The 23171-nt window shown below is 61.5% G+C and overlaps 1 protein-coding gene across 8 annotated transcripts; it reads left to right on the top strand.

The window, feature by feature from the left end:
* The first annotated feature begins 159 nt into the window (after positions 1 to 159).
* Positions 160 to 23171, top strand: RHBDF2 (rhomboid 5 homolog 2 (Drosophila)). 8 transcript variants are annotated; one of them, XM_012662356.1, is made up of 20 exons: positions 160 to 223; positions 8015 to 8192; positions 11227 to 11403; positions 13883 to 14053; positions 14846 to 14973; positions 15506 to 15701; positions 15793 to 15996; positions 16952 to 17080; positions 17447 to 17565; positions 17691 to 17885; positions 18763 to 18874; positions 19105 to 19179; positions 19362 to 19523; positions 19853 to 19962; positions 20075 to 20138; positions 20236 to 20330; positions 20586 to 20661; positions 20846 to 20946; positions 21114 to 21267; positions 21985 to 22623. In XM_012662356.1, the coding sequence occupies exons 4-20, from the start codon at positions 13904 to 13906 to the stop codon at positions 22402 to 22404; spliced, it is 2490 nt and encodes an 829-aa protein (XP_012517810.1). In that variant the 5' UTR covers positions 160 to 223; positions 8015 to 8192; positions 11227 to 11403; positions 13883 to 13903; the 3' UTR covers positions 22405 to 22623. The 8 variants fall into 8 exon arrangements, with proteins under 8 accessions (XP_012517810.1, XP_012517809.1, XP_012517816.1 ...); XM_012662359.1 differs by lacking the exon at positions 160 to 223 and adding an exon at positions 7832 to 7923 and having other exon boundaries at positions 8018 to 8192; XM_012662355.1 differs by lacking the exon at positions 8015 to 8192 and having other exon boundaries at positions 21985 to 23171.

Raw genomic sequence — 23171 nt, 5'->3', positions numbered from 1 at the left:
CGAGCCCGGAGGGGCGAGCCGGGGGAGCATGCAGAGGACACGGCGGCGTCGAGCCCCGCCCCCAGAGAGTGGCCCCGCCCCCGGAGAGTGGCCCCGCCCCCGGGCCGCCCGCGCGCAGGTAGGGAAGAGGCGGGGCCCCGGCGCCCCGCCCCCAGGAGCCGCCGCCCAGCCGCTGGCCGGCGCCGCTCGGAGCTGCGTCCCGGGGCCGCGGGGCCGCAGGGAGGTGAGCGCGGGGTGACGGGGGGGCAGGGCTCGCGGCGGCCGGGCGGCGGGCGCCACAGGGGTCCCGGGGTTGTGCCCCAGCCCGCCCCAGAGCGTCGGCGCGCGGCCGGGGAGGGCGCCCGCGCTGTGGCGCGCCCGGGGCTCACGTGGGCCCGTCCGGAGGCCGGCGCGGACTCGGACGGCGCCGGCGGGTTCGCTGGACCGCGTCTGCCGGCCCTGGGCTCAGCTCGGACAGGACGCCTAAGGGATCCCTGGGCCGCGAGTCGGCAGACGTGCGGGCATGGCCATTGGGCAGAAGTTTAAAGCCCCGGAAGGAAGAGTAGGGGACTGCCCCGGGACACGACCGGGCAGTCCCGCCTTGTCCCAGAAATGCCTGTAATTCTGACCCTCCTCTCCCCTCCCCTTCCTCCTGGGTGGGCACCGGGCGAAGTTTGTGCCTGGAGCCTAGCCAAGGTGGAAACAGGTGCGGGGGTGGGGCATGGAGGAGGGGGCTCACACAGCAAGGCTGGACCGGAGCTCAGAGACTGGACCACGGAGTCCTGACTTCTGGACTTGGGAAGGCTGGCCCTCTTGGATGCTACTGCAGGCTTTGGGTTAGAGGTCAGAGAGGGCCAGGTCTCCTAGGGTACAGACCTCCCACCACCACCCCAAGGCAGAGAGGGAACCCAGGCCTCAGCCCCTGTCCAACTTGAAAGACTCAGGGAGAAGACTCTAGGATTGGGGCTGTAGGGTGGATGTGGGGTGTGTCTGGGGAGCAGCAGGCTTGAGGAGCTGACCCTACATGTGGAGTGGCTGCTGCCGCCCAAATGGCTAGCTTTAGGACCCTGCTGTGTGTGACAATGGCTGGTGAGATGGTAAGCCCAGCATCTGTCTTATGCTACTGTCACTGTTTGTAGGGCAGGGGTGGGAACTGAGGCTTGTTTCAGAGGGGGCGACTTTGCCTGCCGCTGGATTATTTGGCGAGGTCTGGACACAAGTTGGTGGCACACACTTGGGAGGGGAGTGAGTGTTGTTGCTACTGGCATGTGGTGGGTAAAGGCCAGGGATACTGGTAAACACCCTACAGTGCACAGGACAGCCCCCCGCAACGAAGAATTATCCAGCAAGAGCTCATAGTGCTATGCCACAGCACCTGGTCTATCAAGTTTCTTTGCATTAATTTCTCCTCCCTACCTCAGTTTCCCCAGTGGTTAAGGGAGGAAGTTGAAATAAACCTACATGAGATAAGAAGTAAGGAGGTGTGAGAGCAGTTACTCCCCTAGCAAGAGTCCTCCTTCGGGGCGTGAGCTGTCCTCTTTCCTGCTCACCACGGGCCCTGCAGGAAGCAGGTCTATGTGCTGTGTAGGAGGGGCTGGGAACGGGGCGCCCTTACAGTGCAGGCCTGGAGTGCTTCACCCAAGGGCAGCCTTCCACAGAGGTTGAGCTGGGGCAGCCCTTGAGCTCAGATGTCCCTGGGGGTGGAGGAGGGGCAGAGGGTGATCTCCGTTCTCATAGATTTTCCCAAAGCTGGATTGCTGAGGCTGGCATGGGCGCCTGATACCACGTGACCTGCTGCAAGTTTCCCTTCTGAACTCACACCAGGAAACTACACCAGGAAAATAACATCCAAGGAGTAACAGGGCTTCTAATCCCTGGTGGCTCCCCAGTCTTCCTCCATCTTGTAATAAAGAGGGAACCCTGGGTTAGAGGAGAAGCCCAGGGCGGGCCCAGGTGCTGGTAGGGCAGGGCAGCCCCTGCTCATGGCATTAGCTGGGCAACAGGGAGAGGTGAAAGACGTCAGCGCTATAGGCCAGATGGACCCCAGTAGGGATGACTCAGAATCATTTGAGTTGGGCTCAAGGAATGTACTTGCAGTTTTCTGGGGAAGAGGAGGGGTGGTGGGAGAGGGTCAGATGAAGCAGCTCTGTCCATGCCCAGGAGCCTGGACCACCCTGCTGCCCTCCCCTCCCATTTCCTCGCAGAGCCATTGCCCCAACCTGTTCCCTTCTGCACCGAGCCTCCTTGCCTGGGAACCCTGGTGGAGCAAGGTGGCTGTTTCTGGTTTGAGATTGGGTTTTGGGATTTTTTTTGCTCTTTTAACTGTAAAAGGCTGAAGTGAGACTCCCACGTTTTCGGTTGAACAAACACCAGTAATAGTGGCCCCATTGCTGTGTGCCTCTGGAGATACAAGGCCAAGACTTGTACAAAGTTGCTCAGGAAGTGAGCTGTGGAGTCTAGGTTTGAACCCCAGCTATCCACCCCCAGGCCCAGCCTGAAAGCCTGGTCAACAAACCACAGGGTGACTCCTCCCTGGCTATACCTGCCATGACCATGTGCACACACACGTTGTGTATGTGTGTCTCTCTGTCTCTCTCGCTCCTGCCCAGGAGGGGGACTCCTGTTCCTGTAAGACGAGGAATAAATAAATCACCCCACAAATGATTTGGAGGTTGGAGGGTGCCTCTGGGGTCAGTAGTGATGTCTTTCCTGTGGGCTGAGCTCTGGACACTTCTGTGGCCTCTCTGCCGAGGTTCCTGTTCTGTTTGCTGTGTAAACTCTGCCCCAGACAGATATCAGACGGGAGCAGGAGATGTCAAGGGGCTGTATGTGCGCATATGTGCGAGGATCTGTTAGTGCGGGAGTGGCTTGGATGAGCCACCTGCCCCCCGCCTGCACCTGGCGTGGCGCAGGGGAGATGTGTGTATTCTCCTGGCTCCCAGACACACACGTCCCCTCGGATCTCTGTGCCACACACTTTGGAGCAGGCCTTGGCACTGCCCAGCCGCCCCAGGGGGTTTCCAGAGTGAGCTCACACATCTGCACCATCTGTGCTGCCACTGTCGGAAGCGGCTCCCAGTTTCCTATCCAGCTGAGCCAGGCCGGGGGAGGGGTGGCGAGGACGTCAGCGCCTGCCCGCTGAGTGCAGGCTGACCTCGCTTCGCGTGGCGGCCAGGCGAGGGCAGCTCTCGGGACACAGGGCTCCTCGCAGGAGGAACAAGGGCTTTCCCCAGGCTGCCGGTAAAGTCACAGTTGCCTCTCTCTGAGAACTAAGCAGGTACAAAAAACTCATCTCTTCATATCTTTAGGGAAGTACAGAGAGCCCCTGCGTCCGCCTTCCCTCCTTCAGTAAACTTATCTGGGGTCCCAGACGTGAGTTGTTTGTGTGCCTCAAAAGCTGCCAGAAAGCAGTTCCAGGCCCAGTGCCACCCTGGCCCCTCTAGGAAAGTGGCGTGAGCCAAGTGGGCAGTGCCGGCAGCCGTCCGATCAGGGACACAGGCCCGGAGTATCAGGGGAGTGTTGTGATTGGCAGAGGGAGTGGGGGGTGATTCCAAGCTTGGGGAACCAAGCGTCCAGGTCCAGGGGCCAGCAGGCTCAGTGATCTACAATGTGCTCAGTAGCATGGGGTCACTTAAATAGTCCATGCTGGCCAAGCTTGGTGGCTCGCACTGTAATCCTAGCACTTGAGAGGCTGAGGCAGGAGGATTGCTTGAGGCCAGGAGTTCGAGACCAACCTGAGCAAAAGGGAGACCCCATCTCTACCAAAAACAGAAAAATTAGCCGGGCGTGGTGGCACACACCTGTAGTCCCAGCTATTTGAGAGGCTGAGGCAGGAGGATCGCTGGAGCCCAGGAGTTTGAGATTGCTGTGAGCTATGATGCCACGGCACTCTACTCAGGACAACAGAGCAAGACTCTGTCTTAAAAAAAAGTTCATGCCTCAGTTTCCACAGCTGTAGAGTGGGGTAACAGTAGTCTACTTGGGAGGGTTGTATGGGGTGGTGATTCACGTACAGCCTTCAGCCCAGTGGCCAACCCTGGTAGGAGCACCAGGGGGCCATCGCAATAATGGTATTGGGGCCACTTCTGTTGGCGGTGCAGCCGCCTGCCCATGGCGCAGACTTGGTGACGGCAGAGGCCCTATCTCGTGGGCTGCTGGAAGACTAGACGAGGACGCGCACACAGGGCAGCGGTGCTGCTGTTATCATTCTGTAGAAGTGGCTGTGTCTGGGGTGGGGAGACCTCAGTGCCTTGGTGGCCAAGGGAAATGAGGGAGGGTTTCCACCTGGGCGTGCACTGCTGACCCCGCCCAGGGGTTTCCCTGCCTGCCAGCATGTGTGTCACTGATGGTATTGGGGGCAGGTCACGGAGATGATGACCCTCAGCTGTGCCTTCTCTGGCTGAGGCTCGTGGGGCCAGGAGTGGGGTAAGCTGCCTCCCGCGGGTGGCCCCCGAGCCTGTGCCAGCAGCGTTCTCAGGTGGTGCAGGGATGGCTTCCTGCCCCAGGTCCCTGGCAAGAAGCACCTTTTCCCTCTCCCTGTTCATCACCTCCGTGTGGCCACAAGAAGGCCAGGAAGAGAAGGGCTGGGGGTCTGCCGTGGGGTTTGGGGTGGGAGTAGGACTTAGAACCGAAGACCTGGCCTGAGCCCTTTATGACCTTGTCAGCCGGTGAGGATAATGACATCCGCCTCTCACCCTCAACCTCAATTAAGTGAGATAATGTTTGTAAAAGCCCTTCTGTAAGCTGAGAAGTGCTACCCAAGCGCTTAGGTGTTGTCACTTGTGCTTGGGGGGAGGGAGGGGTCCATGAGTCAAAGGCCACACACCCAGAGCTGGCTCCAGCATCCCGACAACTCCAAGTCTCCACCCCTGGCCTGTTCCTTTGCCACTGCGCCTCATGGTTCAGGGTGGCAGGACGCTGCAGAATGCGGGGGTTAAGACCACAGGACCCTGCCTGGAGTCTCAGCCCCACCTGTCCCCAATTACGAGACCTTAGGTGACGTAGTTTCTCTGAGCCTCAGTTTCCCCGCCTGTCAAATAGAGATCTGTCACCTCTGAGGCGAGATGTAGAGACCAAGTGAGTGTCGGTGGCAGAGCTCAGCCAGAAATAAAAGGAGCTACAGCTGAGCCATGGCTGTGTGCCAGGCGCTGTATGTTCACGATCTCCTGTCACCTCTACTCCTGCCTCTGGGTGAGGTGTCACCCCATTTCACAGCAGAGGAGACAGGCTCAGCAGTGCCAGCCTGCCCAAAGTCTCCCGGCAGGTAGGTGGCCAAGGCAGGTTTGAGTCCTGTCCCTGCCCCCCAGCCCTCTTCATTCCTCCACAAGAGGCCCCACGCTGCCTCCGAGTGAGCTGGGGGCCGTGCACAGGTGGCTTAGCCCACATGGGTGCTGCACGGGCTGCTGTCCCAGTGCCCTGAGCCCTGGCAGCCCCTGGGACTGGGCCCAGCCCCTTCCCGGGCAAGCAGGGAGCCCCGGGGCAAGGTTCTGGGAAATCAGGTTTATTAGCTCCTTAATGACTGTTTACAAGCTGAAGTGTTTGCCTGGCATGTTCCCTCCCTGCTGGGGGGCTCCAGAAGTGAGGGGACCCATGGCAGCCATCAGCTCCCTGGGCTCTCGCCCAGCCAGCCCAGGGCCCTGTTTCTGGATGGGTGATGCTGGGCAAGGTGTTTGCCTGTCTGTAAAGTAGGTGGAGACTCTGTCCCTCAGCCGAACGTGCTCCTGGGCTGAGCCCAGTTAATGGTGACAAAGCCACCTAGGTCTTACATCTTACGCATAAACTGAGGCTCAGAGACATTAAGTGGCTTGCCCAAGATCACACAGCGGTTGGGACTGGGCCTATGCCCTGTTTTCCCCCGCTGGGCGGTGTTTTCCCGCTCTGGAGCCAGACCATGAGAAGCGGGTGGAAATGGGTGGACTCACCTTACAAGCCCAGGACAGAGCCCGTCTTTATGGGTTGGTGATTGTGTTTGGAAACGGCGCGGTCACACCTTGGTGTCAAGGAGCTGCCAGCAGAAGTGAAGCGGGCCTGCCCTCCCCTCAACCACTGAGCATGTGCTGGACCCTCCTGCTACCGCTTGTGAGGACCCGTGAGAACCCAGCTCCCAGGACCCCGAGAGGCAACTCTTCATGAGTGTTCGGAGCACAGTGCGGTTCACACAAGCCTGCGCTGGTGTGGTTCCCCGCGTGTACATACACCCCCTCCAGGAACCCTCTGGTGTCCTGGCGTCTGAGCCTGAATACATGGGGCCTTCTGGGCCTCCGGGGGCCACTTCTGACATCTCCCCCTTCCCCACGTGCTGAAGGAGCAGCAGAACTGGGGCATAATGTGCAGCCTTCTCGACACGGCAGGCCCTGGGCAGAGCACCCCAGGACCTGGCCACTGTGCTTCCTCCTTTCTCTCCACTGTCCCCCAGCCTGCAGTCGAACCCCTGGCTCTGGGAGCTGCTGCCGCTTGCCTGGGGTGTGCAAGGACGTCTGTATCCTGCCCCCCCACAGCAGTTTCTGGGATCCAGAGATTTCCAGAGGGGCCTGTGGGAGGGTACAGTGGGGGGCAGCACTGTGCATGTTGGGTGACCTGGCTGCCTTCTTGCTGCCTGTGTGCCCCCAACCTTGCATGTTGCCAGCAGCTGCTGCATCTTGGGCTTCAGGAACACAGGGCTCGGGTATCTCCAGCCGGCCTCCTGGACCAGGGACCCCAGCAGGGGAGAGGGACATTCACACCTCTGCGAGCCCTGCTGGCAATTGGTTCTGAGAAAGCCCAGATGGATGTCAGGTTCTGTACTGCTCTAAGGTCATGCTGTGTCCCCCTTGCCAGACACACACACGGGCCCACACCCTCACACCCTGCTCTCGGCGGCTCCTGGAGCCCAGCACCCGTTTCCCGTGTCTGTGGTCAGCCTGGGCCGCCTGAGCCTCTGCAGATGGGTGGAGGGGAGCCCAGAGCCCGGGGTCCGATGGGGGAGAGCCCAAAGAAGTCAGTGGGTGGCCAAGCCCCAAACCTCCAGTTCTTTTTTCTTTTTTTTTTTTTTTTTTGAGACAGAGTCTCACTTTGTTGCCCTGGCTAGAGTGAGTGCCATGGCGTCAGCCTAGCTCACAGCAACCTCAGACTCCTGGGCTCAAGCAATCCTTCTGCCTCAGCCTCCCAAGTAGCTGGGACTACAGGCATGCACCACCATGCCCGGCTAATTTTTTTCTATATATATTTTTAGCTGCCCAATTAATTTCTTTCTATTTTTGGTAGAGACGGGGTCTCGCTCTTGCTCAGGCTGGTCTCGAACTCCTGAGCTCAAACAATCCGCCCGCCTCGGCCTCCCAGAGAGCTAGGATTACAGGCGTGAGCCACCGCGCCCGGCCAAACCTCCAGTTCTTGATCTTCTGAATCGAGTTTGGGGCAAGCCCTTGGAGGGCGAGAGGGAGAAAGAAATAGAGGGCTGTCTGGGCAAGGCCCGCCGTTCATAGGACATCTGGGGAACCCACAGGCCATTTGCTCTTCCTCCGTCGGCGCATGGCGCTGCCGGGCAGAAGTGCTCACCAGCAGGTTAAGTGCGTGTCTGCACCCACTTGCCTCCAGGTGCCAGGAGGGAGGAGGGCGTGCAGGCCCCTGGTTGGCTCCTGGAGATTTGACAGCTGGGCCCCTAGCCCTGGAGCCCCCTTACCCGTCCCCTCTAAGTCTGCTGGTGGAATCTGGGGCCTCTGGGGGACATGCTGCTGCTGCTGAGGCCCCTACCTTCCCTTTTGTCTCTCCTGACTTCCCAGACCACCCCCAGCCCCGGGGCCAGCCTTCTTTCCACTCTCTGCCTTTTGCCCTGGTCCCTACCGCCTCTTGCCAGGGCAAGGAATGTGCAGGGCTGAGTCACTGGCTCTGCGGGGCCCAGCTTGGGGACGTGTTGGGGAGACATGAGCTGTCCTTCCAGGCCGCCGCGCAGCTGGAGAACTCCCCGAGGTCAGCAGAACCAGGGTTTCTGCTGGGGATTGCACAGTGGTGAGGGCCCCGCTTCCTCTCTGCAGCTTTCTAAAAATGCCGTGGTTCCCAGCAGGGCCACAGGGAGGGAAGATCGAGTTTCGGTTTCTGTGGCAGAGAAGCTGGGGAGAAGACATCGTCCAGGCTGTGTGCACCGCCTGCTTCTGTCCTGACCGCCGCTCTCCGGGACATCAGGTGGTCTCCGCACAGCTCTAGAGCCCCAACCAGGCTGGAAGTGGCTTCTGGGACAGGTGGTGGTTTCCTCACTTCCTTTGCAAAGGGGACTTCAGCCCCTCCCCACAGGGGGTCCTCTAAATTGCCTGGCCACATCCAGTGGTTATGGGTGGTCTCCCTCTTTCCTGTCTGAAGGGGAGCAAGCTGCTCACTCCTTATCCTAGGGCCCCTCACTCCCCTCTGTCCCCATTTCTGGCCACGTGCAGGCTTGGCCCTCCTGTCTAGCTCCTGCCTATTTCTGTCTGGGGCCGCAGGTGATGCTCTCGCCCTGCCCTGGCCCGTAAAGTCGACAGAGCTCAGGAGTTGTGGCATCTGCCATTAGCAAGGCCGCAGGAACCTGCTAGTGTGGGGGTGCTGGTGGCAGGCAGGTGGAAACGAAGAAAGGGGACTCGAGCCAGACACCTCAACACAGGTGGAACTGCAGCTGGAGCCGGGGGTGGGGGGGAGAATGGGCTGCAGCCGAGCCAGAAGGAGGGGTACAGTATCCAGCAGGCCTCCTGGTGGGGAGGGGGTCCCTCCAGCCCTTGCTTACACTGGCTGTGTGGGACAGGGCTTGGTTGGGAGCACCCAGCCCCACCCTTTGTGGGGAAACCGGATTCTCTGGGCAGCAGCTCCAGTGGTTTCTGAGTCTGCATTTCTGTCATATGTGCCAGATCTTGGCCGTTGCTACCTGGGTTGTGCTATCTTAAAAGCTGTCTGAGGTGGGGGTGGCCCTGACCCCCGGCAGGGTGGGAAGCAGAGGCCCCAACCCATGGGGACCCCGGGGTGATCTGAACTCTGCACTTCACGTTTTCTCTGGATCTGCCGTCCACACCCCCATGCTGGGCCTGCCCCCAAAGAGGAGGAAATACAGTCTGTCCCATCCTGACTCCCCCTTTCCCCCCACCCCCGAGCTCCAGCGCCCTTTGGAGCCTCCCAGCTACTCTGGGGCTGGGGTACACGGCCCCAAGGAAGCCAGGACCCTCCATGGGCAGGTGGCAGTGGCCAGCCCGTGGGCTAGGTGCGGAAGCAAGCCTGGGATCTTAGCAAGAGTGGCGGATGTGACCGCGGGCCAGGAGGAAGCCTGGTCCCAGGATGTCACCATTTCCTCTGCAGTGAGCAAGCACTTCTGGGGACAGGAGATGATGAGTGTTGGGTAGGGCGGCTCCAAGGCTCCAGCACCTTCTTCTGCCTGGTCCCTGCCATGTGCTCCTCCACGCCCTGGACTTGGCTCAAGAGTGGGTCTGACAGTCCTGAGCCCTGAGGAGGGGGCTGGGCTCCTGGCCCCCCAACTTTTGCACAAGTCGGGGGCAGGTAGTCTCAGGAACGGGCCCTCTGCTCCCTGGTGGAGAGGGGCCGGGGCAAAGTTGGCGTTTTATACTCTATGGACTTCCTGGGTGTCAAAGCTGGGCCAGCACCTTGTCCCACTCCTTTGCTTCACAGAGAAAGAAACCGAGGCCCAGGCGGTGAAGCTGCTCACAGGCTACTGCCCAGGACTCTTGGCGTGCTCTGTGCTTAAGACTGCTCTCCCAGATGCCCTACTCTCCAGGGTCAGGCCACTTCTCTTGGGGACCCCTCCCCAGGAGTGCCCTGGGGCTGTCTGAGTCTCCCCTTCTTTCAGCCTGGGGTTGTGTCTGCCCCTCCCGGCAGGAGGGTGGCATAGATGCCAGCGGCACAACAGGTCCTGGGTCAGGAGGTCCCAGCTGGAATGGCCTGGCCTCAGGAGGGGGACGCTGGCTGGGCAGCACCCCAGGAGGAGCCAGATGGGGAGTCTGGACTGTGTTGAGGGGGGTTCCACTGGGGATTCATCTTAGGACAGCATCTAGCCTCCTCCATCCTGGCCCTGCAGTGGGCACAGAGCTGGGGGCTGCTTCCAGGGCTCACTGCAGGACTGGGGGGACAGCTGCCGTCTGGGGCCAATGTGGACTGACCATCCCCAGTCACCCATGCCCTCTCACCAGCCTCCTGCCCAATTAGCCATTAATTGGGGCCAGCGGAGTGCTGGGTTCTACGCTGCCCAGCGTCGAGTAGGGGGCACCTACATGTAGGCAGATCTGCAGGACGCTGTGAGAGAGCAGATGAGAAAATGGCTGATTCTGTCTGGTGGTGACAGGGCAGGCTTCCTGGAGGAGGTGACATTTTACTTTCCTTAAAGGAGCAGTAGGGCTTGGCTAGGCAGGCAAGGCAGAGCCTGGCATGTGCAAGGCCTCAGGTGACAGGAGATGGGAGCTTGGGGAGCCCCAGGAGGACATGGTTTGTCTAGAAGGCGTGTGGGGGAGACCTGAAGTGCTGACTCCTGGGAGGTGTGATCAGCTCTGGATTCCAGAAAGATCGCGCCTCCTTGGTGGCCTTAACTGCAGCCCGGTGGCCCCAGCCTCCTTCCGCTGCTGCCTCCCTTCCGCCTCGGTGCGGTTTCCCAGGGCAGAGCCCTCCCGATGCCCTCTCACTGCACCTGCTCCCGGGGAGGTCCAGCTGGGGAGCTTTCTGTGCAGAGGCCCCAGGTGAGGCTGTTGCTTGGAGCTGTCCCCAGAGTGGGCGCGGGACTCGGGGTGCTGGCCATGGCTTCACCCGAGAGGTGTCCTCGTGTGGCTGCCTGGGCTCCTTGGAGCCAACCCTGCTCAGCGCCCACAATCAGGGCCTCAGTGTACACGGCCGGGCGGTCTGCTCCTGCCTGCGGGGTCAGGCCTCCTTGGCACTTTGGGATGGAAGGAAGTGCAGCTGATGCTGTTGGTCTAGCCTGAAAGAAGCAGGAAACGTCCCAGGCCCAGCTCTGCCTCAAGATTTCTCCTTGGCGCCCCCTCCACACCCAGCATTCCGCTCACCTGTGCTATAAGGGCCCCAGCAGCCAAAGTCCCCGCTCTGGTACGCAAAGGGCACTGCTGGAGGGAGTCAGAGGAGGGCCTGAGCCCATCCCCGAGTCTCGGTTTGTCCCACTGCTACCCCTCAGGCACCTCTGGGCAGCCCCAGGCAGGCGGATGATCCCCAGTTCATAGGTGGGGAGACTGAGGTCAGGAGGATCAAAAGGCCCAATGGTCAGCCTGCCCCCTGGAGCCTGCCCTCCCTTCGCTGCAGGCCGAGAGCACCCAGGAAGCTGCCCTGCTTGACCTGGAACCGTCGTCTGTCCGTCCATCCACCTGTCCATAGAGTTTGACCCTGGCAGCGTCTGTACAGCGAGGAGAGGACAAGAACATGCTCTGAAGACCTTCGCGACAAGACCGGGAATCCGTGGGCCGAGCCCAGACCTTGAAGGTAGGAAGCCGGGGGCCGGGTGGCTGGGCCCGGGGCACTGGCTGCTACGGGCATCTGTTATCCAGCAGATACTGAGTCTTGGGGGTGGGAGGAGGCTGACGCTCTTCTGGCCCTACAGCCGTGAATGCTGAAGGAGGGAGGGTAATCGTGGGAGCCAGCGGGGGAATGAAGAGGGTGGGGGGGGCTACCCTGAGGACCAGAGGATGAGGAGGAGCCACCTTCTCTGCTGTGTGACGGGGAGGAGTGCCTGGCTCAGACTGAGGCCTGGCTTTGTCGGGATACAGTCCGCACGCCATTCAGTTCGCTCGTTTACAGCGTGCGGTTCGGCGGTTTTTAGTACGGTCACAAAGCCGTGCAGCCATCACCACAGCCAAGTTTAGAACATTTTCACCACCCAAAGCAATCCTGCTCCCTTCAGCTGTCCCCCCCACGCCCCCTTCCCCAGCCCTAAGCAACCACTGATCTACTCCTAATCTAAGTGTCCCCAGTGTGGGCTTTCATACGAATGGAGTCACAGTAGGCGGCCTTCTGTGACCGGCTCCTTCCACTCGTCCACGTCGTAGCCTGTGTTGGGGCATCACGACACTCCCCTGCGTGGCTCTGCCGCGTTTTGTCTGTCTGCGCTTCTGCTGACGGACATTTGGGTCGTTTCCACCTTTCGGCTCTCGGTGAGCATTCCTGCGTTTCTTTCGAGATCAGACGAGACCAGGCGTGTTCAGGGTGCGTGGCCGTAGACGCGTTCCTGGGTTTCTGAGTGTACGCACCGCTTGAGTGTTGGTCGTGCGTTTACTCATTGGATCCCCGAGCCCTACTCCGAGGGAGGGAGGGACGGTTACTCCCGCATCGTATGGGCACGGGCTTGGCCGACCCTCCCCGACAGCAAGTGCCAGGCCACGCGGGGGTCCAGCCTGTGCTTTCCACCAGGAAACACCACCACCCCACCTCCCAGCAGAGCTCAGCCAGTTTGAGACAACGAGGGGCCCAGAGCGGCTGGGTCGGGGGAAGCAAGAGAGCGGGAGGAGATGCAGAGGGCTCCTGGAAGCACAGGGACAAGTTTGGACGTTAAGTGAGAACGGGCAGTGCTGGGCAGTGTTAAGCAGCGTGTGACATGGTGCGACTCGTGCTTTTGGAAGCCGACCCCAGCTGCTGCGTGGAGAAGCCAGTATCGGGGGGTCCTATAGGCAGCAGGCAGAGGAATTGGGAGACTGGTGTGGCCCTGCAGGGGGGAGGATGGTGGCTCTGGTGGAGGCGGGGCAGACTCAGAATAAACCTGGCTGCCCTGCCTGCCTGCGTGCCCCACGCTTTAGCGGCCACACACCCCCGTGGCCACAGGGCTCCCGGTTGAGCTTCCCCCAGTCCCTGCACACCCAGGATTGGGACCCACGTCGGAAGATGGGCTTGGAGTCCCTGGCCTTGTACAAGGGGAGGAAAAACCAAACCTGCCCTGGGAACCTTGGGACATAGGGGAGAGGAAGCAGCTGGAGGTTAGCAAGAAAAGGTCATGGGTCAGAGCAAGAGCTGAAATGAAGAGAGTGAAACAGGCAGTGGGTGTGAGTTCTGGTGGGCACAGAGGGGAAGTGGGACTCGGGGCACACACGGAAGAGCCCCCAGTCGGGTAAATTGCCACCTCCTCTTTGTGGGGTATTTGGCAAGATCCACTGTAATTTGGGATGTATTTACCCTTCAACCCAGCCATTCTGCTTCTAGAACTGTGTCTTGCAGTAATACTGGAACAAGCACACACAGTATAGGCAAGGGTGTTTGTTGCAACATCAGAGACATGTCTGAAGTGCCAGAAAGATCTTAAGTAACCATTAATTGGGAATCAAAAAACCTTGGTGTGTTCCACTCAATGAAATCTTTGCAGTCGTCAGAAGAGCTAGAGCAGGTCTGTCTGTCTGTGTTGATGGGGAAAGATGTCCACACTGCAGATGAGAAGGTCTGAGCATGTGTGAAATCTTTAAGTACTTGTGTTGTTTCCGGCGCAGAGAGGCACCCCCAGAGGAGGGGGCACAGGCGGGCTGTGCTCTCACCTCGCTTTCTACTTTATGGACCCCTGAGTTTTTTTTTTCTTTTTTTGCAATGAGTGTATGTCATTTCTATTGTCAAAATAACCTGTTTTCTCACTGTGAAAAGAAAAAGTACCAAACAGGTGGCAGTTTCACTTATCTTTGAAAAACGAGCTGGGCAGCTGTAGGGGACAGGCACCAGCATGGGAGCTCTCGTCTCTTGGGGAGTTCGGCCGAGCCCCACTTCCTGCTGCCCGGCTCAGGGACCCCTCCTCTGAGAACCTCCTCTCCCCGCACAGGTGCAGCCGCAGCAGGCACCTGCCCAGTGGAGCTGTCAAGACCTTGTCAGTGGCTTGGTGTACCAGCTTGGTTCTTAGTCCTGGCTGCCTGCCCTGTCACCAGGTCCCCACCTTCCCAAGGTCCTGCCGCCCCCGCCCACGCCCTCTGCCCCTCTCCCTGTCTCCATCCAGCCCTCCTGCTTCCCGCCCACCATGGCCTCCGCCGGCAAGAATGGCGGGAGCGTCTCCTCTGTGTCCAGCAGTCGCCTGCAGAGCCGGAAGCCACCCAACCTGTCCATTACCATCCCGCCACCTGAGAAAGAGGCCCAGGCCCCTGGGGAGCAGGACAGCATGCTGCCTGAGGTAAGGGGGCGGCCAGGGGGCTCACGGCCCGGCCACAGGTCGCAGATGTGCGCATGCAACTCCTTTCAGACAGTTTCACTTCCCAGAGAGACGCCTTCCTGAGCTACAGCTGGCCGTGCAGCCGACTCAGGCCTCACCCCCTCCTTCTTGGGCCCGAAATGTCACAGGGAGTGAGGCCCTGAATGCAGGGGGCTCGTCTCGCCGCGGCCAAGGGGACACAGGCAGTGCAGGCCTCCAGAGAGGGCGTGCTGGTGAACCTGGGCCCTGGCAGTTTTCATCTCATCTCCCAGGCCCAACTCCGGGTGTCCCTGCTGAGGGGTGGGGCTGTCTGCGACTCAGGTGAATGGGGACAGTGTCTTGCAGCATCAGCAGCCTGCCTTTGCTGCGCCCGGTTCCTCTGGGAAGATGAAAATGAATCAACATTTCCGACAGTCTGGACTCTTGCCCCACAAAGAGCTCATTGAAAACAGGCTCCTAACAGCATGGCCTGGACATAACGGGAGCGATGTTCGCGCCGCCCGCTCGCCCCCAGCGCTCTGCAGAGCGCGCGGAAGCGGGCGCGGACGTCACGTGTAGTGGGAAGCACTGGATGAGCAGCTAGGGAAACGCATGCCGGGTTTGGCTGAAAACCATGAGAAAATGGTGATTTTAAGTTCAGAATGAAAGCACCTCAGAGCTATAAATCAGGGTTGAGGTTTGTTCTCAGGGTTTTCACGTTGGGAGGCCAAAGAAGAGCCAGCCGGGGACCTGGGCTCCGCACGTCACAACTCGCGCTCCCTCCCCACCCCCCAGAGGCCCAAGAACCCGGCCTACTTGAAGAGCATCAGCCTCCAGGAGCCGCGGACACGATGGCAGGAGAGCAGCTCAGAGAAGCACCCCGGCTTCCGCCGCCAGGCCTCCCTGTCCCAGAGCATCCGCAAGTGAGCCCCCCACCCTCCTGGCCACCCCCAGCAACCTGTAGATTCTTGGCGACTGGACATTCGCTGGGCCTGCGCCTCCTGTCCCCTCTTCGGGAGGAGGAGGCAGGCATTAGTGAGCTACGTCTCCCTGCAGAACCTAATATCATGGCATAGATGGGGAAACTGAGGCCTCGCAGGAAGTCACAGTGCAGAGGCTGAGGGGGTTCAGGGAGCTGGAGGTGGACTACTGCCCTGCGAGGGGGTTCCCGGGGCCCTCCCAGGCCAGCTCTTCACGCCCAGTCTTCACTCTGCTCCTGCTCATGTGGTCACTGGGCTCCAACCCCGGGGCTGGGGGGCTGGAGGGCTGGAGGGCAGGCCAGTCTGCCCCCACCCCCCGCAGGCCCTCGGGTGCACGCACGCGGTCATCCCTCACGCCTCTTCCTCTGCACGCTTGGGCACCACGCGCTGCCACCCTTCCTGCACACACACCCCTGTGCGCAGGTGTGCGCGAGCATCCACCCACTTGCCCTGTCCCCACCCCCAACCCCCGCAGGGGCACGGCCCAGTGGTTCGGGGTCAGCGGCGACTGGGAGGGGAAGCGACAGCACTGGCAGCGCCGCAGCCTGCACCACTGCAGCGTGCGCTACGGCCGCCTGAAGGCCTCGTGCCAGAGGGACCTGGAGCTGCTCAGCCAGGAGGTGCCGTCCTTCCAGGGCACCGAGTCCCCCAAACCCTGCAAGATGCCCAAGGTGGGCTCCATGGATTGGGGGAGGGGCGGTGGGCGGCTTCCCCCAGGGCCCAGAGCAGATCAGTTCCGCTCACCACCTCCCCCGCTTCCAGATTGTGGACCCGCTGGCCCGGGGCCGGGCGTTCCGCCACCCGGACGAGGCGGACCGGCCCCATGCCCCGCACCCGCCGCTGACCCCCGGGGTCCTGTCCCTCACCTCCTTCACCAGCGTCCGCTCTGGCTACTCTCACCTGCCGCGCCGCAAGAGGATATCTGTGGCCCACATGAGCTTTCAAGCTGCCGCTGCCCTTCTCAAAGTGAGGGCCCCCTCCTGCAGGCTGCCCCCCACGCCTCTGCCCATGACCCCCGTCATCCCTCCCTCCCACTCCTCATAGCGCCCCCTAAAGCTCACCCTGGGGTCTGCCTTCTGTGCCAAGGACAGAGAGTGGCCTGGGCCCCCAGAGCAGAGAGAGGGGCCCCGAAGCCTGGCAGCCAGACCTGTGTCCTTCCAGCCCGGTTCCCCCCTGCGTGCACCCTGCTGCTGCCTCCTTTGGAAGCTGGTTTCTGCACGGCCTCCTGCACTGGGCGGGCAGGAAGCGAGGCATGCACTTGCCACTCACCTGCCCGCATTTACTGAGCCCCTGTTTTGTGTTGGGCATAGGGGTGCAAAGCCGGAGTCACTGCCTTGGCTGAGCTTCCAGCCCAGGGTGAGGGGCAGATGTCACCAGTCAGGGTGGTCAGTTCAGGGGAGGGGCTGGTGTCAGGGAAGACATTGAGCTGAGCCCAGAAAAATAAGGAAACATTTACCAGGGAAGGAAGTGAGGGAACAGCATTCTCAGCGGAGGGAATGGCCTATGCAGAGGCCTAGAGGTAGGAGGAAGTGTGGTGCTTTGAGGGAGCAGCAGGTGGTTTGATGTGGTTTTTAATGAGGGGTAGTTATGGGAGGAGTGGCAGGAGATGGGATCAGAAAGGTACCAAGAAGTGGGACTGGAGGGACATGGCCCCAAGCCCCAGAAGTAAGGGTATAGGATATATAGAATGCAGGTTGTTTTGCGGGTCAGGGGCCAGCTGCCCAAGCCAGAGGGGCAGGAGGTCTCCAGGGAGAAGATAACTCCAAACCGGGGTGAGGGTGGCATGCTCGGGGCCCCTTTCCCCACCCTTCTACTCTCAGGAGCTCCTTTCGCCTGCAAGGCTCTGCCTCCAGGTGGATGGAGGTGCCAGGGTGGCTGGGCCCCCCTGGTGCTGATGCCTGTGTCCCTGCCCCGTGCCCAGGGGCGCTCGGTGCTGGATGCCACCGGACAGCGGTGCCGGGTGATCAAACGCAGCTTCGCCTACCCCAGCTTCCTGGAGGAGGACGCGGTCGATGGGGCAGACACATTTGACTCCTCATTTTTTAGTAAGGCAAGCATGGGGTATGGACCCTTGGGGACAGCAGGGACGGGGTGGCCTGGGAGCTGGGAGAGGTGACCTTGGTCTTGATCGTGCTGTGCCAGGAGCCCCTGAGATATCCAGAGGCCCATCGGTGGGAGGGGGTGTGGCCACACATGGAGCTACTGGGCCCCCATCTTTCTGTCGGGCAGAGTGGGGGCCTGGGGTGGGGCACGGGGCGCCAGCCGGGAAAGTCGCCATCACAGCCGACAGGCATGTGGCTTTCCCCTCCATCCTGAAGAGCCTGTCTGTCCAGCCTTGTCCTGCTCTTGAGTTGGGGTTGGGGGCAGTATTTGGGACAGTAACTCCTTATGCTGTCTTCTTGTGTCCCCACCCCAGGAAGAAATGAGCTCCATGCCTGATGACGTGTTCGAGTCTCCCCCACTCTCTGCCAGCTACTTCCGAGGGATTCCTCACTCAGCCTCCCCTGTCTCCTCAGATGGGGTGCAAGTCCCCCTGTGAGTGCGGGGACAGGGTCCCTCCTCTGGCCCAGCCACACAGACTGGGGGTGTCCCCATGCCCTACCCTGGCCCTGAGCCCCTTCCGAGCCCCTGGCTGAGAACCACCCCACCATGCCCACTAGGAAGGAGAGTGGCCGAGCCTCGGTGCCCACGACCAGGCGCGGCAAGCGCATCGCCTCCACGGTGAAGCACTTTGCCTTTGACCGCAAGAAGCGGCACTACGGCCTGGGCGTGGTGGGCAACTGGCTGAACCGCAGCTACCGCCGCAGCATCAGCAGCACCGTGCAGCGCCAGCTGGAGAGCTTCGACAGCCACCGGTGAGCGCGGCCCTTGAGCCCCGCCCTGGGAGCGTCTGGGAACGTCCACATTCCCTGGACCCTCCCCCAAAGCGCCCCTTATTCATACAGCGAGCATTTCACGAGCACCTTCTGTGGGTCAGAAGTGTAGTGACAAGCTCAAAGGCACAGCCTGTCCTGGGGCAGCATGCCCAGGCCCCAGGAAGGGTGCTTGCTGCCTCTCCTCCACCTGCTACTTACTGGGCCTGCATCCTGAGCCCGGCTCCCAGACCGCAGTCAGTCAACAAACATCCACTGAATGCCACTGTACCCAGGCCCCGCAGTGGAGCCCCAAGAGGATGGAGCAGGGAGGAAAGGGTGGGTCAGAGAGAAGCTGGGGCTGGGGGTCAGTGGGGAGGCCATGTACGGAAACATTGGGGAGGTCAGCTGGGAGGGGTGATTTTCGCAGAATATAAGATTAGCAATGACCCAGTAGACATTGAACCCCAAATTACAAAAAACCAAGCAATGACAGGTACGGGGAGTGGCCTGGAGGAGGACAACAGTGAGGGTGAACAGCTGTGGGGAGGGTACAGTCAGGTGAACAGGAATTATGTTGTGTGCAAAGGCCCTGGGGCTGCAGGGAGCGTGGCCTGTTCCGGGAAATGCAAAGAGGCTGGAAAGTGGGCACGTGCAGCAAGGCCGTGCTTTGGGAACTTATCCCAAGGGCAGTAGAAAGCCATCCGAGGGTTTTAAGCCAGGAGAGAGATGCTTGCAGGTGCACCTTAGACCTGGCTCTGGCGCGGGATGAGTTGGCGGGAACTGGAAGCGGAGAGCAGAGAGGCCAGGTGTGGCCCTGGGGCCGGGACTGAGGGTCGTGATGTGAGCTGGGCTTGCCTGACTCGAGCCTCTGCCCCAGGCCCTACTTCACCTACTGGCTCACCTTCGTCCACATCATCATCACGCTGCTGGTGATTTGCACCTATGGCATCGCGCCTGTGGGCTTTGCCCAACATGTCACCACTCAGCTGGTGAGTCTGCTAGACCCCTGGGTGTCCCAGCCCCCACAGGAGGCTTCAGCATTGTGCACACCGAATCCCTCCCACCGCAACAATCTGGCCCAAGTGGGAGGGTGCTCGGGCTCACCAGAGCTGGCCCCTTCTGGGGGCTCCACCCGGGGGACAGCCATCCCACCCCTCGCCCCCCAGCCCACCGTGCCCCCACCACTCTGACACCCTCCCTTGCACGGCCTCTGCGACAGGTGCTGAGGAACAAAGGCGTGTACGAGAGCGTGAAGTACATCCAGCAGGAGAACTTCTGGGTCGGCCCCAGCTCGGTGAGGGCCGGGCTGGGGGACATCTGAGCCGAGAGCCCTGTGCCCTGCCGCCCCCGGCTGGGCAGTCATGCTGCTGGACTGCTCAGCGGCCCCCTCAGCGGAGCAGAGGTGGAGTGCCGGGCCCCTCCCGGGTCTGGGGACTAAGCTCACTCTCCCCCCTGCCCTGCCCCTCCCCGCCCCAGATTGACCTGATCCACTTGGGAGCCAAGTTCTCGCCTTGCATCCGGAAGGACCAGCAGATCCAGCAGCTGGTGCTTCGGGAGCAAGACTTGGAGCGGGACTCGGGCTGCTGTGTCCAGAACGACCACTCGGGCTGCATCCAGACCCAGCGCAAGGACTGCTCGGTGCGGGTGGCCTCCAGCCCTGCTGGACCCTGCTCCTGCACCCGCCCTGGCCGGGGGAGGGGCCCTTGGAAGGCAGTGACCACGTTCCCCCTTTCTCCCTGCCTGCCCTCCTCTGTCCTGCCCCCGCATGCAGACCCAGCTGCTGAGTGGCAGCTGACCTCCCGCGGCCCTGGAGAGGCGAAAGCTGATTTCGGGAGTGGCAGGTGGGGTGGGGGTCTAGAGATGCGCCTGAGCCCTGGGGAAATGGAAAGGCCCCCGTCCTGGAGGGTCCCCTGCCCACTCCAACAGGATGACTTTGCCCCGCATGACCAGCCTCCTCCACCCTCCAGGAGACTCTGGCCACTTTCGTTAAGTGGCAGGATGATACCGGGCCCCCCATGGACAAGTCCGATCTGGGCCAGAAGCGGACATCGGGGGCTGTGTGCCACCAGGACCCCAGGTACAGCCTGGAGCCGCTCTGGGGTCTCAGGGTGACCCACAGCTGGACCACCTGTGGGTGGGGGGACGAGGCAGGCGGGGGAGCCACAGCCTAATCCGATCTTGGCCTCCAGGACCTGCGAGGAGCCCGCCTCCAGTGGTGCCCACATCTGGCCCGATGACATCACCAAGTGGCCGGTGATTGCATGCCCCCTGGCGGAGAATGGTCTGGGAAAGGCGGGGATGCGGGTCCACCCGCCACACAGGCCCACCCCGATTGTGCCCCTCCTGGCAGATCTGCACAGAGCAGGCCAAGAGCAACCACACGGGCTTCCTGCACATGGACTGTGAGATCAAGGGCCGCCCCTGCTGCATCGGCACCAAGGGCAGGTGAGCCACCTGGGGCACCCTGCCTGCTGCGGCCCATCCTGCCGCCTCCCCAGAGCCCCGGCTCCTTCTGGGCCCTCTGCCCCCTCCCCGCCACCTGGGCCGATGCCCTCTGCTAACCGTCCAGAGCCAAGGTCTCTGCAGAAGAGCAGCCCCTTCTGCCAGCGATGCCTGCTACAGCCAGGCGCTGCGCTCCAGGCGAGGTGGGCAGGGGTTCCTCAGGGTCCTGACGCCCCCCTGGCCTCATTACCCCCCCAGCTGTGAGATCACCACCCGAGAATACTGTGAGTTCATGCACGGCTATTTCCATGAGGAAGCAACGCTCTGCTCCCAGGTGAGGCGGGTGAGGCCCGGCGGGTGCCTTGGGTGGGGAGTGAGGGCTTTTGGCCCAGGCAGAGGAAGCTGAGCATGGCAGCCCCCGAAGACCAGGGCTCACACATTCCCTGCCACGTTGGGGCCCCAGACTCAGCCTGTTCCCTGGGGCCTGCCCACCATGCACCCCGCCACCCCCCTTCCAGGTGCACTGCTTGGACGAAGTGTGTGGGCTGTTGCCCTTCCTCAACCCCGAGGTTCCTGATCAGTTCTACAGGCTCTGGCTCTCTCTGTTCCTGCATGCTGGGTAGGAGGCTCCCCCCTGCCCCCTGCCCCTGTGATGGCCACCTACCTGGACCCCCAGAGGAAGGGCTCCTGGGCCAGGGCCGCCAGCCAGGCTGCTCCTGAAGTACCTGGCTGGTGGCCGTGGGCAGGTGTGGGCAGCCCAACACCTGCCGTGTCCCCCACCCCCAGCGTGGTGCACTGCTTTGTGTCCGTGGTCTTTCAAATGACCATCCTGCGGGACCTGGAGAAGCTGGCCGGCTGGCACCGTATCGCCATCATCTTCATCCTCAGTGGCATCACCGGCAACCTCGCCAGTGCCATCTTCCTCCCATACCGGGCAGAGGTAGGGACATAGGGGATGGGAAAGGACCCTCCATGGCCTGAAGCCTTGTGGCGTGTGGGGAGGGCCAGCTCTGCGGCTCCCGCCCCACCCACCCGGATCTGCCAGAGGGACACAGAGCCCCTCCCGTGCAGGGCTCAACGGTGCATGGTCGGGTGAGCTGGGAGCTTATTAGCCAGTCCCTTAACACTGGTGACAGGGAACAATGATGCTGTTGAGTCCCCAGAGATCCCTGACCCCTCCATGCTCAGGGTCACCTCCAGAGAGACGAGACCTTCCCAGACCAGTCTTCTCTGCCTCGTTTCTCTTCATACCCCTGTCCCCACCTGGCAGTACGCCCCATACCTATAGCTCGAGCCACACGGAATTGCCTACATGTGGTCGTCCTTCACCTACGGAAGTGAAAGTCTCTAGATCAGTATAACCCGAGTCTTTGTCACCTTGTTCAGTGTCTGTCGCCTCCCCACTGTGTGCTGCCAGGCAGGATTATCTGTCGTGCTTACTGCGTCTGATCCACACCAGGAATGTACACAGTGGGCGCTCAGCATTTGCTGAAAGGATGGGCGGAGCAGGCCCAGCTTTGGTCTGGCAGTTTCAGCTGGCCCCCGACCCCTCAGCTTCGGGGTCCCCACCCCTGCCAGGAGGGCTCACGGGTGCATGACCAGGGCCGGGCCCGCCCGCCGGGTACCCAGAGGCGCCGCGTCTCCCCTCCCGCCGCAGGTGGGCCCGGCCGGCTCGCAGTTCGGCCTCCTCGCCTGCCTCTTCGTGGAGCTCTTCCAGAGCTGGCAGCTGCTGGAGCGGCCCTGGAAGGCCTTCCTCAACCTCTCGGGCATCGTGCTCTTCCTATTCGTCTGCGGGCTCCTGCCCTGGATCGACAACATCGCCCACATCTTCGGCTTCCTCAGCGGCCTGCTGCTGGCCTTCGCCTTCCTGCCCTACATCACCTTCGGCACCAGTGACAAGTACCGCAAGCGAGCCCTCATCCTGGTGTCCCTGCTGGCCTTCGCCGGCCTCTTCGCCTCCCTCGTGCTCTGGCTCTACATCTACCCGATTAACTGGCCCTGGGTCGAGTTCCTCACCTGCTTCCCCTTCACCAGCCGCTTCTGCGAGAAGTACGAGCTGGACCAGGTGCTGCATTGACCGCCGGCCGGGCCCGGCTGCCACCCCTAGAGCACTGACAACGCAGGGTCTGTGCCTGCAATGGCTGCCCGCCCGCAGGGCACCCTGCCCCGCACACCAAAGGCCCACGGACGGGGGCCTGGGCTCTGGACCCGGGTGTCCTCCTGCCAAGCAAGGCTGACTCTGCGTGAGATGGCCAATAAAAGCGGGTTCCTTGGGGGAGTGAGGTCTGTGGGTTCCCAGGTCCCGACTTCCAGCCCCTTCCCCCTGCTTGGCACATGTTCTGGGAGCGGGTTTCCTTTCTTCCCGGGGGTCTTTGCTGCGGCCCCTGCTGGTGCCTTCTCCCCACTATGACTAGAGCGTGTCCTCGCCAGGGGCAAGGCTGCTCTTCGGTCGGTTGTGCCCAGGGCTGGATGCCCACCACGGCCCCTTCCTGTTTCTCCTTGTCCCTCTGCCCTGAGCCCACCCACAGGGCTCCCAGATGGGACACCGTGGAAGAGGCTTTGGTCACAGTCTCAGGCAGAGAACACGCAAGGACACACTAGATGGATGCCGAGAGCTTTGCGTGTTCTTGGTAGCCAGAGGCTGTGTCCCCACCCGCCCCAGCCCTCCCTTCGTCCAGTGTCCGCTGACAGCTTGCTCTGGGAAGGGCGGACCTGCACCCCAGGGTGCTCAAGGCTCAGTCAGGCCCGTTGTCGACCAGTTTATATTATGGTCCTAATTTTTAAAAAGTAACGCTAACTTTGTATGGACGGTGTCTCAACTGTATTAAATGATATTCTTTATGG

This window comes from Propithecus coquereli, unplaced genomic scaffold (genome assembly GCF_000956105.1).
Source record: "Propithecus coquereli isolate 6110/MARCELLA unplaced genomic scaffold, Pcoq_1.0 Scaffold76, whole genome shotgun sequence".
NCBI classification, from domain to species: domain Eukaryota; kingdom Metazoa; phylum Chordata; class Mammalia; order Primates; family Indriidae; genus Propithecus; species Propithecus coquereli.
This window is presented reverse-complemented; position numbering and strand designations above follow the sequence as displayed.